General features: G+C 37.3%; 1 protein-coding gene across 9 annotated transcripts in view; it reads right to left on the bottom strand.

Moving 5' to 3' along the window:
• Window positions 1-925: 925 nt before the first annotated feature.
• Window positions 926-18,382, bottom strand: part of DENND4A (DENN domain containing 4A) — a 138,969-nt gene continuing 121,512 nt past the window's right edge. For 7 of the 9 annotated variants that reach the window (XM_034660799.1, XM_034660798.1, XM_019794151.2 and 4 more), the window contains 9 exons: window positions 17,446-17,540; window positions 15,980-16,155; window positions 15,739-15,885; window positions 14,253-14,451; window positions 13,764-14,018; window positions 12,473-12,590; window positions 11,694-11,856; window positions 11,466-11,530; window positions 928-3,493 (listed from right to left, as the gene is read on the bottom strand). In XM_034660799.1, coding sequence (XP_034516690.1) covers window positions 3,357-3,493; window positions 11,466-11,530; window positions 11,694-11,856; window positions 12,473-12,590; window positions 13,764-14,018; window positions 14,253-14,451; window positions 15,739-15,885; window positions 15,980-16,155; window positions 17,446-17,540 — 1,355 coding nt within the window. In that variant the 3' untranslated portion in view covers window positions 928-3,356. Of the gene's footprint in view, window positions 3,494-11,465; window positions 11,531-11,693; window positions 11,857-11,879; window positions 12,350-12,472; window positions 12,591-13,763; window positions 14,019-14,252; window positions 14,452-15,738; window positions 15,886-15,979; window positions 16,156-17,445; window positions 17,541-18,382 lie in introns of those variants that run through there. The other 2 variants (XM_019794150.2, XM_034660802.1) reach the window with 2 other exon arrangements.

Raw genomic sequence — 18,382 nt, 5'->3', positions numbered from 1 at the left:
AGAAATCTATACAGACAAAAGGAGGGAGCCATGTGAATGACAGCAACCGGGGAAAGGCCAAAGAGACTTCGTCAGTACAGTCTGTCACCATCTCAGAGAATAAGCACATGTACACAGACTTTCTGTGTAACAAAGTCCTATATTAATTTGTACGCTGCTAATTTTTGTAAACAAAAATAATTCAGCCAGCAAACGTACTTGCTTTGAGGCCAGAGGAAGAGGCCAGTATAAAGGGATAAGAAGAAGAGAATAAGTCTGAGAAGATTAAGGTAAACTGACTGCTGTGTCAGTGAATGCAATTCTGAAAGAAAACCTCGTCTGGTATCCGCACAGCAAGGGCAGAGAAGGCTAACTCTAGAACATGAGGGGGCTCACGCGCTCTTAAAGAGGCAGCCTGCCCTTTCCCTTTCTGCTCTGTGCCTAATGGCAGCTTTCAAGTTCTAGTGGGAGAAATAAAAATAAAACTGGGCCATCTCACATTACCACACAAACGGGTCTCTTCTAACCATATACTTGCAACGTATTTAGAAATAAAACATCACAGCCTTCTCTGTACACCAGGCTAACACTTGCTAGTTGCACTGAAGCATCACAGTAACGACCAGCATAACGTAAAATAAGTATTGATCACCTAAAATGCTGAACCAACATCTTCTGGGGCCATTTCTCTCTCTATAAAAATGTAAAAACATACTAGAAAAACTTAAAGTAAGCTGGTAGTTTAAGAGTTTTAAAGCACTCCCCCCTCTCCCCATCCTCCAAAAAAGAAATCAGGGGAAAAAGAAGACAAAAATCAGAATATGAACAGGCTGCATAATTCCCTATCTGGCAGTAGGAGGAAAAAGTTGAATATCAAAATAAGATACAAAATACAAATGTATGACATTCAAAACACCATGGGAGTACTTAAGTAGTAAACAAGTTATACCAGGACACAGCATGGTTTATTTTCCACTATTAACCATATAAACAAAACTAAGAGTAAGAAAACAAGAGACAGATAATGTAGCAAAAATGTATTTCTCTCCAACATGATTGGCCATGATTCTTCAAAATGTATCCTCAATAGAGAGAAAATCGAAGAAAAGTTTATATAGAGTTATTTTAAAGGATGATCTAGATTTTAATTTCCTTTCGAGCAGGGTTTACCACTTTCTATTGATGTTTTAGGTTTTATGTTTAAAGACTAAATTTGTACAAATAATATTCCCTGGGGACTAAAAGTAGGAGAAATAAAACTCAACCAAAAGCAGAAACAAGGAGCGGGGCAGTGTGGGGGGGGGGGAGATAAAGATTACACTCACTTTTCCATGAGTTGGAACCAGAAAGGATGGGCTTTATCTCACTTTTTTTGGTCAGCTATTTGAAATTAATCAACCATAATTCTTACAAAAAATTTGTGTTGAAGAAAAGTTAAACAACTTCCACAAACAGTAAAAGCTGTTCTCGTAAGGGAAAGAAAAACATGCACCAAAAAACCAGAATAGAACCCCAGAACCTTATTTGGAGGGATGTTTGTTACCAATGCCCAAAGCCTCACCTATCAAATGCTTCTCTCATTTGACAATTTTCAAGTGATTTAGGGAACAGAAGACTCCGTCACAATGTGAAACCTGGATACGAATAGTAAAGGAGGGGACCGGAGTTGTATTTACAAAGGAAAGGCATATTTATGTGCATAGCACCAGATTTTTCAAGTAAGCAAGTTCAGCCTCAAACTAATCAGAACAAAAATTTCACATTTGTAAACTCTCCGCGTTACTTCCCCAGTGGAAAGCTGTGAAATGTGTCAGCTTGATGTTATTCACTATTCACTAACAGTGTGAACTCAAAAGGAAGTTTTTCTGCAGCTAACTTGATTCGAAGTCTCAGATATCCCCAGTACAAGTGTGTTGGACTCTACTGGCTTTACAGACCGAATTTGGAACCACCCATTTTTTTCTTCTTTGAAAGTGTCTAAGAATTCCTTCATTCATGACAATGTGTGCAACCATGCATACACACATACTGATAATCTAGAAATAATTCTAATAACCAAAGAATACTTTTTATCAGAGATTACCCAAAGAAAGTGATTTTTGAAATAATGGGACTAAAAATATTTGTTTAGAGTCTCTTTAATACCCTTGGTGCTTACACATTCAATTTATTGTCTGATTTCTGGATATTTCTGGATTTTAGATTCCATAAACTTCAGATTCTGAAGGCTTATTGAAAAAGCCAAGTTCCTCAATATGGGAAATTCTATCTGGCTGTACTTTGAGAGTTATTATTTTTCTGCTTTTGAAAAAATATTTTGAATATTTATATATATATATATAATATTAACAGAATACTCCAGTAGGTCATATTCCAGATAAACATGACACAATCCGCATCATCCCCAATATTTTAGATATTAAAATAAGGGTAAAATTTGGAATAAGTTGTCGAACATATTTCCCAGCATAAGTGTTCATGTAGCATATTAAAATTTAAATTGATATTTGGTTTTGTAAGCTATCCCTGTGTACTGTATGCATCTGTTAGTGACAGAGAAAATTTTCAAATCACGGTATATTGAACCTAATTTTGCAGAAGCAGACTTGGAACCTCTCCGGCTCTCCTTCCACAAGGCTCAATGAGTCAGTCTGGGCAGTGCACACCTTTGCTTTCATTCACTCACTGCGGTCAGGCTTAGCAGTACTAACATGCAATCCTAGCATAACACTGACACTAGCACTGACATTTCTGAATCATTCCCCCGGGTAATAAAATATATATATATAGATAGATATAGAGATCTGCAGCTGTACTAATTACTTCAAATAGCAGCAGACAAGGAAAATAAGCACTTAATTGCTTGCTTCATAAGTTTAAGTTCATTTTGTTTGCTATATTAAGTTTAAAAATTAAAAAAATATCAACTTACTATAAACAATTTAAAATATGTATAATACAACTTCATGGTCAAAACATTTGAATAGTCTATGAAAACAGGAAATACTTTGATCTTACATTTGTTTAAGTTCCATACATGATTTTTCAATGTGTCTCTTCCAAGAGAAACCATGAAACGGTTGTCTTATTTTGAGAAGTAATTTTGTTTAGGGATTTCCTTGTCACAAAAATACTTAATTACTTGTTGTAGGAGAAGTGAAGGAAAAAAAGAAAAAAGAAATGGGAAACAAAATGGCTTTCTCCTCACTTGTCACTCTTCTCTTTTGAAAACATTCTGTACATAAGCTATCTGGACTTTCTGAACCATTTACAAATGCATTTTCAAAAATTGAAGAAAAAGAGTTTAGAGTCTCCAAGTGTTATTTTATACATGGACTATACAATACATATTGAAAATATACACACACGTGCATATCTTAAAGATAAGGTTCTCCAAAGGTTTTTCGACATTCCATCACTCCTGTACTTGGTGGCCTATCACAGTTGTGTGTACTCTTGACTTGACTAGGTGTGAGGCGATCATAGGCCATCTTGTATTCTTTATCAAATGCATCTGCAAAAATTCATAGGGAAATAAGGGCATTCAGCAATTTATACTCTATATTAACAACAATCAAGTTTTTGTAATATTACAGAACTATAAAATTAGAGGCCAAGAAGGTATCTCTAGGACATTTCTGCCAACCAAAAGATTACAGAATTTCAGAGCTCAAACAGGGACCTTAAAGTCCTTAGCATTTTATTTTTTTTTAGAAAGAACATTTTTATTTTTTATTTTTTAAAGATTTTATTTATCTGACAGAGAGAGAGAGAGAGAGCACAAGTGGAGGAAAGAGACAAAGGGAGAGGGAGAGGCAGACTCCCCGCTGAACAGGGAACCAGATGCGGGGCTTGATCCCAAGACCCTGGGATCATGACCTGAGCTGAAGGCAGATGCTTAACCAACTGAGCCACCCAGACACCCCAGTCCTTAGCATTTTAGAGCTAGATTATACAGACCAATGGAATTTAAAGTTTTAAGATACTTCTTTTTAAGATTCTTTTTTTCCAAATTTAAAATTTGTGGTAAAATACATATAAAATTTACCATCTTAACCATTTTTATAGTTTGGTGGTATTACAAACCTTCATAACGTGCAAACATCATCACTATCCATCCCCGTTACTCTTTTCCTCCTGTAAAACTGAAACCCTATACCTATTAAACAGTAAGTCTCTGTTCCCCCCTCCCCCACCCTGTCAACTACCATTCTACTTCTGTCTCTGATTTTGACTACTCTAATAACTGTATGATTGTCTTTTCGTGACTGGCTTATTTCATTTAACATAATGTCCTCAAGGTTCATCCATGCTGTAGTATGTGCCAGAAGTTCCTTCTTTCTTAAGGCTGTATAATATTCCATTGTATGTCTAGACCACATTTTGCTTATTCATTCATCCTTCAGTGAACACATGGATTGTTTCTACATTTTAACTATTATGAATAATGCTATGTACATGGATGTACAAATACCTCTTTCAGACCCTGCTTTTAATTCTTTCGGGTACATACCCAGAAATGTTAATTGCTAGATCATATGAAAATTCTATTTCTAATTTTTTAAGGGAACTGCCATACTGTTTTCCAAGCAGCTGTACCACTTTACATTCCCAATAAAGTACAAGGGTTCCAATTTTCTAGATCCCCGCTAACACTTGTTATTTTTTGTTTTTTTTTGACAGTGGCAGCCTAATGGTGTGAGGTGGAACCCCACTGAAATTTTGATTTGCATCTCCTTAATAATTAGTGAGGATGAACATCTTTTCATGTGCTTATTGGTCATTTGTGTGTCTTCTTTGGAGAAATGTCTATTCAAGACCTTTGCCCATTTTTAAGTCGCTTGGGTTTTTTTGTTGAGTTTTAGAAATTTAAAGAGTCTATTCTGGATATTAATCCCTTATCAGATATACAATTCGTAAATATTTTCTTTCATTCTGTGGGCTGCCTTTTTATGGTTGCAGATACTACCTTTTATGCACAAAATTTTAAATTTTCATGAAGTCCAATTTTTGTATTTTTTCTTTGTTGCTCGTGCCTATGGTGTAACATCCAAGAAATCAATGCCAAATCTAATATCATGAAGGATTTTTATCCTGTTTTCTCCTGAGAGTTTTATAGTTTCAGATCTCACCTTTAGGTCTTCAATCCATTTTGAGTTAATTTGTTTTATAAGGGGGTCCAACTTCATTCTTTTGCATGTGGATATCATTTGTTGAAATGACTGTCCTTTCCCCAATGGTGCTCTTGGCACCATTGTCAAAAATCACTTGACCATATACATGAGGGTTTATTTCTGGGCTCTCTAGTCACTTCCACTGGTCTATATGTCTGTCTTTATGACACTACCACACCGTTTGGATTACTGTAGCTTTGTAGTAAGTTTTGAAATCAGTAAGTCTTCAGGTCTGTTCTCTTTAAGCTTTTGGTTACTTGGGGTCCCTTGAGATTCCATATAAATTCTAGGATATGTTTTTCTGTTTTTGCAAAAAACATCATCGAGATTTTGATAAGGATTGCACTGAATCTATAGACTGCTTTGGGTAGTACTGATATCTTAAAAATATTAGTCTTCCAAATATATGAAAATGGGATGTTTCCATTTATTAATGTCTAATTTCTTTCAGCAATGTTTTGCAGTTTTCGTTGTATAGTCTTTCACCTTCTTGTGAACAAATTCATAATTATTTTATTCTTTTTGATGCCACTGTAAGTGGAATGGCTCTCAATTTTATTTTTAGGTTATTCATTGCTAGTTGCAGAAGTATGATTGATTTTTGTATCTGGATCTTCTATCATGCAACCTTGCGGAAATCATTTATTAACTCTAACAGTCTGGGTGGTTTTGTTTTGTTTTTGGTGTGAAACATCGAGGGTTTTCTATATATATGATGTCATCTATGAATAGAGATAGTTTAACTTCTTCCTTTCCAACTCAAATGCCTTTTATTTCTTTTTCTTTCCTACCTGCTCTGGCTAGAACTTCTAGCACAATGTCTAGTACAATGTTGCCTTGTTCCTGATCTTAAGGGGAAACCTTTCCATTTTTTCACCATTGGTTATGGTGTTAATTTTGGGTTTTTCATAAATGTCCTTTATCAAATTGAGGGCATTCCCTTCTATTCCTAGTTTGTTGATTTTTGCCAAGTGCTTTTTCTGCATCTACTGAGATATGTGTGTCTTTTTCTTTTTTTAAGATTCTATTCTTTTTTTTTTTTTCTTTTAAAGATTTTATTTATTTATTTGACAGAGAGAGAGACAGCCAGTGAGAGAGGGAACACAAGCAGGGGGAGTGGGAGAGGAAGAAGCAGGCTCATAGCAGAGGAGCCCGATGTGGGGCTCGATCCCAGGACTCCAGGATCATGCCCTGAACCGAAGGCAGACGCTTAACCGCTGAGCCACCCAGGAGCCCCTTTAAGATTCTATTCTTAAGTAATCTTTACACCCAACATGGGGCTTGAACTCACAACCCTGAAATCAGGAATTGCATGCTCTACTGACTGAGCCAGCCAGGTGCCCAGAGATATATGTGTCATTTATTCTATTAATATGGTTTATTACATTGATTGAGTTTTGTATTTTTTTTTTAAAGATTTTATTTATTTATTTGACAGCCAGCCAGCCAGCGAGAGGGAACACAAGCAGGGGGAGTGGGAGAGGAAGAAGCAGGCTCCTAGTGGAGAAGCCTGATGTGGGGCTCGATCCCAGGACCCTGGGATCACGCCCTGAGCTGAAGGCAGACGCTTAATGACTGCGCCACCCAGGCGCCCCTGTATATTGAACCAACATGGCATTCCTAGGATAAATCCCAACTGGTCGTGGAATATAAACTCTTCTAAATGTTGCTGGATTTGGTTTGGCAGGATTTTGTTGAGAATTATTAATAAGGGATATTGCTTAGTAGTTTTCCTTTTTTGTAATGTCTTTGTCTGGTAATATTCACCAGACATGAGTGAATATTCATGTCTTCACAGACATGGCTTCACAGAATGAGTTATGAAGTGCTCCTTTTTCTTCTACTTTTGTTAAGAGTTTGTGAAGGATTAGTGTCTTAGTTCAGGCTGCTACAACAGAATACCAGAGATTGGGTGGCTTAAATAAAGAACATTAATTTCTCACAGCTCTGGAGGCTGGAACATCCAAGATCAAGGTTACAGTAGCATATGTGGCGTCTGGTGAGAGCACTCTTCCTGGTTTGCAGATGGCTGTCTTCTCCCTATATCCTTACATGGCTGAGAGAGAGGGAGAGCTCTCTTCTTCTTTTAAGGATATTAATCCCATTTGGGGGGGGCTCCATCCAAATGATGTTATTACTTCCCAAGGGCCCTACTTCCAAATACCATCATGTTAGGGCTCTAACATACGAGACAGAGCACAAACATGAACTTTTTTATTAGTTCGCAATTAGTGTTAATCCTTCTTTAAACATTTGATAGAATTCACCATCTGGTTCTGGGTTTTTCTTTCTGGGAAGTTTTTTGAATATTAACTCAATCTACTTACTTGTTACAGCTCTATTAAGGTTTTCTATTCTAGAGTCAGTTTTGTAGTTTATGTCTTTGTAGGAATTTGTCTATTTCTTCTGGGTTATTGAATTTGTTGACATATAGTTATTGTACTCCCTTATAATTCTTTTTATCTCTGGAAGGGCAGTAGGAATAGTCCCTCTTTCATTACTGATTTCATTAATTTGAGTCTTCTCTCTTTTTCTCTTAGTCTAACTAAAGGTCATTTTATTGATCTTTTCAAAGAACCGACTTTGATTCTGATGAGTTTCTCTATCTTTAAAAATTGTTTTCCCCTATTTTTCTCTATTTCATGTATTTCTGCTGTAATATTTATTATTTCCTTTCTTCTGCTTGCTTTGGGTTTAGTTTGCTCTTCTTTCTCTCTTTCAAAAGGTAGGAGGTTACGTAGGTATTTACATATAAGTTCCTACATGATTAATTTTCCAGTTGAACATTAAAACCATTTGTCAAGTTTCTTATACTTAATAGTTTCCAGTGTTTCAACCATTATGGTTAAAAAACAAATATTTAGGGGATGCCTGGGTGCTCAGTTGGTTAAGCATGTGACTCTTGATTTCGGCTCAGGTCATGATCTCAGGGTCATGAGATCAAGCCCCAAGTCCATCTCTGCATTGGGTGTGAAGACTGGTTAAGATTCTCTCTCCTTCTGCCCTGCCCGCTCTCCACAGACATGTGTGCACACTCTCTCTCTAAAAAAGAACAAAAACCAAAAACCAAAAAAACCCCCCAAACCAGAAAGCACAAATATTTACAACAATCCGCTCAAAGGCCCCTGGTTGCAATTTGAACCCATTCATTCTTTTTCCCGTTTTAATGGAAAGCGTGGCTCAACACATTCATACAATATTTATTTACAAACAAAATTACAGGTTAAACATAGTTACACTTCTGTTAGCCCTCTCCATCAAGTAGTCCTTAATTCTAAATAAGTTTTACCTTTCTTACTGGAACTTGTCCAGATTTTTCCACCTTTATTTCAACTAGAAAGTCTATGACTTAATGAAACTTCTGAGTACAAGGTTCCCTGTTTATATTTCTCTGGGTGATACTTTTTTCCCCCCAAGATACCAAACACCGATTTCTACTGGGCTCAGATTTATAGTTAAGGTTTTTAAAAGCCATTTACTGTAAGGCCAATTTCTAATTCCTAGCTTTTAAGTGAGCAGATTTATTTTCTTTCTAACCAAATCAGAACTTTTTGTCCTTTACTTTTTTTAAAATTTATTTGTTTACTAATTTTTTAGTAATCTCTATACCCAATGGGGGGGGGCTTGAACTCATGACCCCCAAGATCAAAAGTCACAGGCTCTTCCCACCTAGCCAGCCAGAAGCCCCTCTTTGTCCTTCAAATGTTGGTTTTGTTTAGTGTATCACACGGAAACCACGGCCCGTGTTCACTCGTATTCTTCATTAGCTTCTTAACTGCCCTTTTCACTATCAGCTGGGTTCCCACCCAATTTGTTCTCCATAGACTAGAGATCCTGGTAAGACATATATTCGATCATGTCTCTCTCCTGCCTAAAAATCCCCCAGATGTTTCCCAACTGCATTGAATATTCCGTCCGAAATACTTGGCAGCCCCTGTAAGACTGCATGATCTAGTTCCCGCCTGCTTCTCCAAACTCATTTCACCCCACACTCGACGTTTTCTCTTCAAACCCTCTCTTCTGGGGCCTTTTGGTTACTCAGCAATGCCAGACTCTTCACCTCAAGGTCTTCCTGCAAACTTTAAAGTTTGTTTTCTCCCCCATTCTTATTCTGGCTAAATTCTCAACTTAGTGCCATTTCGGAAGCCTTCCTTAATTTTAAACTTGTCTGGCCCTGAGGCACCTTAGACTTGGTTCCCAGACACATTCTCCACACCCCCTCCTGGTCACAGTGCACTTTAGGTACCTTCTCCCCATAGTCCAGTCTGCCTCTCAGTAGAAGCCTCCAGAAATAAACCCATTAACATCCAGATTCTCCCTCCATCAGTCCATCCTAATACCAGTTACTTACTCATTTATGTTTTTTTCAAATTTCCTTTCCCCCCCCTTCTTCCCATTATTGTTTTGGTCTCCAATCCTTCCCCTTGGGTTTCTAAATTCTGGGTCTACACAGAAAGTGACAGTTTTTTGAGGGACACCCAACATATATAGACGGTGAAGAGCTTTGCACCCTGAGAGGACCATAAAGGACAGCCCATAAGAACTCAGACGCTTCCAGAAACCTTCAAAGAACTGGCAAAGGAAGTTACTATCAGGTGTGTCATCAGAAAGTCAGAGGAAAAAGGCTTTTGGAGTCATTAAATGGTAAATTCCTTTAAGGTACGGGTCAAAGTACCTATATAGTAATCTCCAAGCAGCTCTAATAGAGGAGGAATAAAATTTCGCATGGGGGTTAGGGTCAGGAAAGAAGTGTATTTGTAAATTTGGCTCTGGTTGGGGAGGGGTGCAAGGATAAGGAAATTTAACAGCACCACTGCAGGGGTCATGTAATGATTGTTTTGGCTAGAGCAAAGTGAATGATGGATTGCTGAGATAAAGAAAAGCCTCTCACACTTTCCCTCTCTCACCATTATTTTAGGGGGTCAGGAAATTTATTTTAAACTTTAACTAAACTTGACTTTTCTGTAGAATGTGCTCGGAAAAGGTTAACCCTTTTAGATAATGTGTACACAAAAAAATATTACCCCTTATCTAGCAGTTCCATTCTGTAAGATGCCTGCCATCTCATCCATACATATCATTGCTTCTGGATTCTATAAGCTCTCTCTTGGCATTAAGACTGACAATTCCCAGTGACACAGGTCACCTTTAGTCAGAAGGTGCCTGATAGCCCCTTGAGATACCCAGTTAGGGATGGCTGCTCTAAGCCCTCTCTTCACTCACTAACTCCTACTCTTTCCCATCCTTTCGTGAACTTGTTGGGAAGCCAGCACCGCAGGGAGTGCCCCTGTTCTCTGTTCATGTTCCATATGGTCTGGCTGAGCAACCTGTAATAGGGCATAAGCTCATTATATATTATCATCATTCTGAGGGGTGCCTGAGTGGCTCAGTCAGTTGAGGGTCTGACTCTCTCAGTTTCAGCTCAGGTCAGGATCTCAGGGTCCTGGGGTCAAGCCCTGCACCCCGCTCCGCAGGGGAGAACTCGGGGAGTCTGCTTCTCCCCCTCTCCCTCTGCCCCTCCGCACGCTCTCTCCCAAATAAGTAAATAAATCTTAAAAAAAAAAAAAAGTCAACCAAAGTGTTGATTAACGCTAATAACCAGATATATTTTTGTTAAGACAGTATACACTCACCTAAAAAGTGTGGCTGATTACATATTCTCTCTTTAACGGGGAGTGGCTTTACTTAAGCAGGGTACCCACGTTACGTACAACTCAAGTCAGAGGACTTATGTGTAGCATTATCACTTTCATCAACTTACTCACATCGTAACTTTTCAGAAAAATGCCAAATCTCTGCTCCAGGCTCTCAAGGCCTGATAGCCCCCCCTTCTTCTTTTTGTCTACCAGGGGCTATTTCTGCCCTTTCCTGAGACTTAGAAGTGGCAACTTAAAGGGAGCCCAGCACAATCACTGAGAGGAGATGATCAATCAAAAAAGTTTGGGGCCTCCTCAAATACTTAGCTACCTTACATTCCTTCTGAAATGATAGCAGTCCCTATCTCATAGGGCTTTTGGGAGAATTACAGGAGATAATACATGGAAAGTACTTGTTACAGTGTCAGGCACAAAGTAGGCCCTCAAAAAATGTTAGCTTTTATCATTTATCATCACTATTACTCACATGAGCAAAGTATCTATTACATTAAATTTAAAAAATCAAAGAAAGAACTCTAATATATTAATTAATATTAATTTAATATTAAAATAATAAATAATATTAAAATAACAATAAGGACTACCAATATAAAAATACTTTGAAAATGATACCATGATATATAAACATTACATGTTAGATATTACGCTGAATTACCTATATCAATGTTTTCTCTTCCCAGGGCCACGAGCGAGAGAAATAGTATTTCTCTATATAAACTCCTGGGGGGGGGGGGGAAGGAGTGGAGAAGATATTACTATTCATATAATCTCTATATTCTGTACAAAAATATTTATGCTAATATAAGCATGAAGAAATCAAATTACTAAGCCAATAGTATGAATCTGCTTAGAGAAACAATATATTCATTTAAGACAGACTTACCTCTGTCTTTTAAAATGAGGACATTTACTCAGTGTCTCTAAAATTTGACTCATTGGTCCATAGACATCATTCATTTTAATGCTTTTTACCATATTTTTCAATAGTTCCTGGTTAAATGAATTATCACCTTTTTGCAATAAATGGACCATTGGATACTTTTGGGCTATAAAAGAACAAAAGAGCAGATGAAGGAAAATGTTCTATGTCTAACGGACAATATAATTAAGCAGCAACTGATAGTTATTAAAGAAGTTACAAAGCACTAAAAAACAAATTAAGGGCAATAGATAAAGGAATAGAAATCTAAGAATGAGAAAAAAAAAAAGGAAAAAAATAAGACACATAATGATGAAAATAGGCTTAAAGCTTTCTGTGGCTTCAAATAGACAAAAACTAAAAATGCAGTTCTCCTTAATACAGCCCCTGGAGGAAATTCTCAATCAGCAGCCTGGGATGGAAACAAACGAATGTGTAAAAAGAAGAAACTGGGACAAGCAATGGGCTAAAAGCAAACTCCACAAAACATAACCCTCCAGCATATACATAGCACCTCTCAAAAAACCAAAAAACCAAAAAACCCCGTGGCCTCCATGGAAGATAGCACTAAAAACATCAAACTTAACACTCACTCTCAAACAAAAGAGTACGATTTTGACCTGTAAGACAAAAAGTAGTAAAGTAAAATAAAAGTTAGTTATACATTAGTTTACTATTGCTATTTAAAGCAAGTAGAGATTACTCTTACATAAACGAAGTCAGCATTCTATGCTAGCACTTACTGTGGGCATTCCAGAGGATGTACAAGGGCTGTCCCGGATCCTGATGTAATTTCATATTGTCCCATAACATTTGTATTAAAACATGTTTACTATCCTCAGACATACAGTGGCGAGGAATCTGTGTTGAAGAACAAACAGATATTCATTAATGATCCTTAACCTGATAAGGTTTTGTAAATATCTTATAAAGGTCCTTACAAATATTTTTTAGGATATATGTGTGCAAGACAAGAAAGAGAATGGAAAATGACTGGTTTGTTTGCATTTTATCTCTGCTGAAGGAAGATGGGCTGAATTGAGAAGCTAATGATCTCTGAAGTAGCAGATTTTTTTTCAAGATTGTATTTATTTATTTGAGAAAGAGAGAGAGAGCACAAGCAGGGGGTGTGGCAGAGGGAGAGGGAGAAGCACACTGTCTGCAGAGCAGGGAGCCCAATGCGGGGCTCAGTCCCGAAGGGATCGTGAACCAAGCTGAAGGCAGACGCTTAACTGACTGAGCCACCCAGGCACCTCTCTGAAGTAGCAGATTTAACCAAGTATTTAGATCAGTAAGAAAGGGTACCATGAAGGGCTAACCTTAACCAGCTTATGACAGAGGGTCCCCAGAAAAATGAATCCAGGTGCCTCATTCTACATCAGCCAAGACCCTACCCTAGATAACTCACTGAGTTAACCTCTTGGTCATTCATTCGTCATGCGCTGAAAAGCCAAACCACATGCACAATCATAGACGTGAGTACAAGTAGGCAGAAAAAGTTCCAGAACTTGGAGATGTTGTGATTTAGTGGTGGTGATACATATGAAGAAATAAAACACTTTTACAGAACAATGGATCAAAAACACAAGTAAACATATAACAATCTATCTAGATGTTAAGCAAAAACTCAAAGGACCAAAGAGAATGGTAGCACATGTCTGAACTAGGAATTACAGACATCCTCCTAAAAATGTGTAAGGCTTGTTTTTGAAGGAGGTATGAGACATGAGTAGGGCCAAATCACAAACTCTTCTCGTAAGAATCACAGACAGTTTCTTCTTGAGGTTATAACAAAAACACAGCCCATTTTGTGTCAATTTTACAAGAAGGCGACAAAACATGATTTTGTCTTACCGCTAGGCTGTAAGAAGAAAAACTATCTGTAAATGCAACGAAAACAATTTTATTGATCCAAAGATTCAGATGGTTATTTAAAAAACTTAGCATAAAAAATTACTTTTTTGTCATTTGGAATATGCTAATATTACAAAGGTGACAGTAGCATTGCCTTTTAGTTAATTTTTATTTTCATACCTTTGAATATTTGTTACAATGCTCAGAAGAAAGAATCAATCCAGGTAAGTTACTGGGTAAGTCAAGACGTCTAAAATACCACACCAGGTTCCAAAACACGATTGGATGATGGTCCACAAAGTCTGCCACTGTTATCACATGGTCGCCTTCATTTTCCAGTAAGCTTTCAAGCTCCTTCCATACCACTAAAGGACTAAGATATGGGACAGTGATAGGATCTGGACTGGGGAGGTGCCACTCTAATCCTAAAGAATCCTGTTGAATAAATAAAAAACCATAAATGGAAAATACAAGATTGGTGATACTAAATCAATTAAAAAAATTCCTGTCAATGATTTTCATATAAATAGAAAATACTAGAATTGTATCATGGGACTAGAAACTCTTCTTGACATAAAATCGAAGCTAACAAGGCTATACAGGACAAGGAGAACAAAATCATATGTAAATCATCAATGTCCAAATTTTAAAAAACACCAAAATACATACGGTAGCTCCTTGTAAAGTAGTTGGCAGGCTGCCTGTAGGAATGAGTTTCTGGCCTCCAGTGTCTTCCTTATCCAAGGCGCCGTAAGTACTAACGCTCCTGGCCATTGGAAATATTGGACATTTTGACACAGCCATTTTTGATCTATCAGCAGGGATCTGAATACTTCGGGCACATGTATTTTCCAGCAGTTTAGATTTGCTTGGGCATTGAAAAAAGAAAAAAGCATATCATTGTCTAGATTTATTTTATTTCATCCAGAACAACCAGTTCTTTAGAATCAGAGCTGGATACACAGCAAAGTAAATCAAATAAAGATGTTAGTCAGAATTTGGCTGGGGATTAGGATATATTTTTAAGTAGTCTAATCATGTTAAATTTCCTTTTTATCCAGTGAACTTCAAATATTCAAAAGTCATTCATTTATTAAAACATTTAGTAGACAACTTTTATACACCAGGAACCCCAGTAGGCCCAGAGAGTACAAAGCAGAGAAAAAAGGCACCTATTCCTTCAGGAGTCACAAGCTAATGGGACCCCGTCAGAGAAAGGGCTCCGCCTACGATCACACTGATTTGCGTCTGTGCTGCCTAGGCACTTAGGGTCAAACAGGTCATGCCAGCCGGCCAGCGCCCAGCAGGCATTTTTCCCTGCACAGGCAGTTACCAATATGACTTCACCTGTCCTGTTATGTATATGGTCTATCTGGCACTTCTCCAAAGTGCAGTCAATTTCTGCATCTGTTTTAAGTGTAAATTCACTTATATTAGGCTTATTGTAAAGTCTTACTTTTACAGTTCTATCAGTTCTAAATGTTTTCTCAGATTATTAAATATTCCAAAGTAGAAGTAAGTTAGGACTGACTTAATTCCTAAAGAGACAGAGATAAGAGAAATACGTTCACTGTGAACATCAAGTGTTCGACAGAATTTTTACTTTTTTTTTTTTTTTTTAAGTAGGCTCCACACTCAACATGGGGCTTGAACTCACGACCCTGAGATCAAGAGTCGCATGCTCTACCCACTGAGCCAGCCAGGTGTTCCTGGAATTTTTACTTTTAAAACACTAATAAACATTATCATATAAGAATTATACAGTTTAAACTCTGGGGATTCATAAAGCATAAACTATAACTGTTTAAACATTTAGGTTATTAGAAAATTTTAATGCTGTTTTAATTAGGGGTAAGAACTTAAGGTTATGAATCTATTATACATGGAAATTTGAGAGAGAAAGAGCATGCATGTGAGCAAGGAAGCGGGAAAGGAAGAGAGAGAATCTCAAGTGGACTCCATGGCCCAGCGCAGAGCCCAATGTGGGGCTCGACTCTATGATCCTAAGATCATGACTTCAGCCGAAATCGATATGCTTAACCGACTGAGCGACCCAGGTGCCCCTAGAAATTTTAAATGGTCAGCTGATTTTTCTGTCATTTTCCAAAACATGTGTAATACATGTTAAAATATAGTTCCACATAATCATAATTACCTATTGAGATCAAAATTCCCTTGAACAGAGATAACAGATGTGTCGAGACCAGAGGCTGATGTTGAGATACAAGACTGCCTTGTCTGAGTTGAAAAGGAGGATGGAAAATGCATATTTTCTGTAGATGGGCTTGACTTCAGAAAGTATCTGCAATGTGAATTAAAGGACATTTTTGAGAAAAGAGATATTCTAGGAAACAGGATCTTTAACCATGAAGGAAAAAGAAAGCACAAATCATTACCTTCCAGGCCGTCGTAAATCTCTTATCTCAATATTCAGAAAGGGCAAGAAAAGATTGCCACAAAATGGGCATGTAGTATTGAGATTTGAATCGTCTGCCGTCCAGCCAGCCATGATCTCCTCGTCATGGACGAGACAGTCACATGTTCTACACCGAGAGCAACTTGAGATAAGAACCTACGGGAGGAAACAGCACTTTTTGTAAAGTGAGCCTGTTGGAGACATTACGAATTAAAAACCACTTCAATCCATAAATCTGTTAGAAAACTAAAAGTCAGAAGGATTCAGAAGTTACAAACAAACAAAAAAGAATAGATTACATTCAGCTAAATCAATTGCAAAATTTTTACCTGAAAGACAACCTTGCATTCTGTGTGCATTTTTACCATTTATAATTAACTACAGAACCTGCCAGGGTTTTATTAATGAAAAAGTAAACCCAAGCACTAATTTGCTAGTACCCAAATAGGCATTTGTAATGACGTATTCTGGGTCTGTATGCTGCTCATTGTGTGGTCACCAGACCAGTGTGGGTCCGCAAACCCTTTTTGGTTTGTGATGAGATAAGTAAAGAAATTGAGAAGAGGACTTAGAAACCTTTAAAGCAATCGGTCATTGCTGCAATATCTAAGTCTGTAATCGATACACATTTTTTTAACAGTATCAGCCATGACAGATTGGAAATTAAAAACCCCAACAAAACCCTGGTCTGTCACTACAGACAGCTGAAGGAGTACTGCTCTAGATGGATGTAAATGTGTCATTACAGGAATAAAATACAGAAATTCCTGAAGCCATCAGAAGCTTCGTCACTGTAATATCTGTGCTTGTCATTTATTTTCCAGCTACATGCAAATCTATTTTCCAAATTTATGCAAACTGGCCTGAAGAAGCAACAACACTCACAAATGTATCTGGAAGCATTTTTTATGCAAAAGTTAGGGAAAACTTTTAATGTGTAAAAGCATAACTTTTTCACTGTGAGAAGAAGAGACACACAGCAGCATCTCCAGCAGACACCCACATCAGACTGACACAAAAAAACGAAAAACATGATGGGCAAAGGGGACACAAATGCCAAAACAGCTCCATGTCCCCTCATCATAAAAGTATGCTTGCAGAGCAGAGTTGGCTTTTAAGAGGTTCAGATGAGAAATAAAAGTTCAAAGAGAACATAGAAAAAATAAGGGATAACTAGAAATACTGACAATGGAAATGCTTTTGTATGTTGATAAATCCCAAAGGAAGCATGGGACTTTCCTAAACAGAGACGAAGTAGTGTGACTTCAGTATTCTGAAATACTGGATATTTTAAGTTTATTCAGTTGCAATATACACTCCAAAATTTTCAGATGCTACATATTTAACTTTTTATTACTCTAGCCCTGATCACGAGCACTTAAGGAACGTAGGTTTTAGAGGCAGTGCACGTAGTACAGGAAGCCGCTCTCTGGGTTAAAATCGTACCTCCATTGCGTAGTTCTGGAAGATACTTGTATTACTTGTGTTGCAGGACGATGTCACTTCTGATTTCCCAGGTAAGGCAAACTTGGACAGGGATCCTGTTCATTAATAAAAAACAAAGAGCAAAACTGTTACAATTAATGAGAAAGGATACGAAAATCTTTTACCTTCATAAGTTCTCTGATAAAATGTCCAACTGTTCTATTCAAAATAGCAAAGGTAATTTAAGAAAAAAACAAATAAAAAAGGCACGCAGTTTTGTTTTGAGTACAACCGAAAGGAAATGTGCTCTGATCCTACGGCTTCCCACGAGCTAGGGGTGCGAAGCCCTAGCTTCATTACTCACTTATGAAGTACTTTGCGGGTACAGGCTACAAGGCATTCCAGTCATCTGTAATTACTAATTTGCTGTTTCTCTTTTTCCATGTTTAAAATACAAGAATGTGTTTAGTTCTAAGGTCTAAAACATACAAAATAGCTAATTTTATTTCCAATCATAAAAAGATTTACTCACGATTCTCTGTCTTCTCAGGATCTTTTAAGACCTGGTACAGTAATCTTGTTCTTAACCACGAGGGAAGAATTTCCAAATATATTCTTAAGAGTAATGGGTATTAGTAGGTATTAAAACAACAACAACAACAAAAAGTAAGGGGAGTTCTGTGGTCAAATCAATTGCTGACAATGGCTATAACTTGTTAGTAAAACTGGAGGTAATCTATACCTTTTCTTTTTTTTTTTTCTCAGTAGTTACTAAGTGTTATGAATGAGTGCTTCACATTTTTATAAGAACAGGTAAAAAAAAAAATAAGTAATGGGATAAACTACCAGTTCACAAGAAACAGAGAAGACAGGAAAAAGCATGTTAAACACCAATTGATATGGGAAACAAAGGCAGAAGAAAATTATCAAATTTCCTTACTACTTGCAGCCCATTGAC

The sequence above is a fragment of the Ailuropoda melanoleuca genome, chromosome 5 (genome assembly GCF_002007445.2).
Source record: "Ailuropoda melanoleuca isolate Jingjing chromosome 5, ASM200744v2, whole genome shotgun sequence".
NCBI classification, from domain to species: Eukaryota; Metazoa; Chordata; class Mammalia; order Carnivora; family Ursidae; genus Ailuropoda; species Ailuropoda melanoleuca.
The sequence above is the reverse complement of the archived record's forward strand: the minus strand, read 5'-3'. Positions and strand labels throughout refer to the sequence as shown.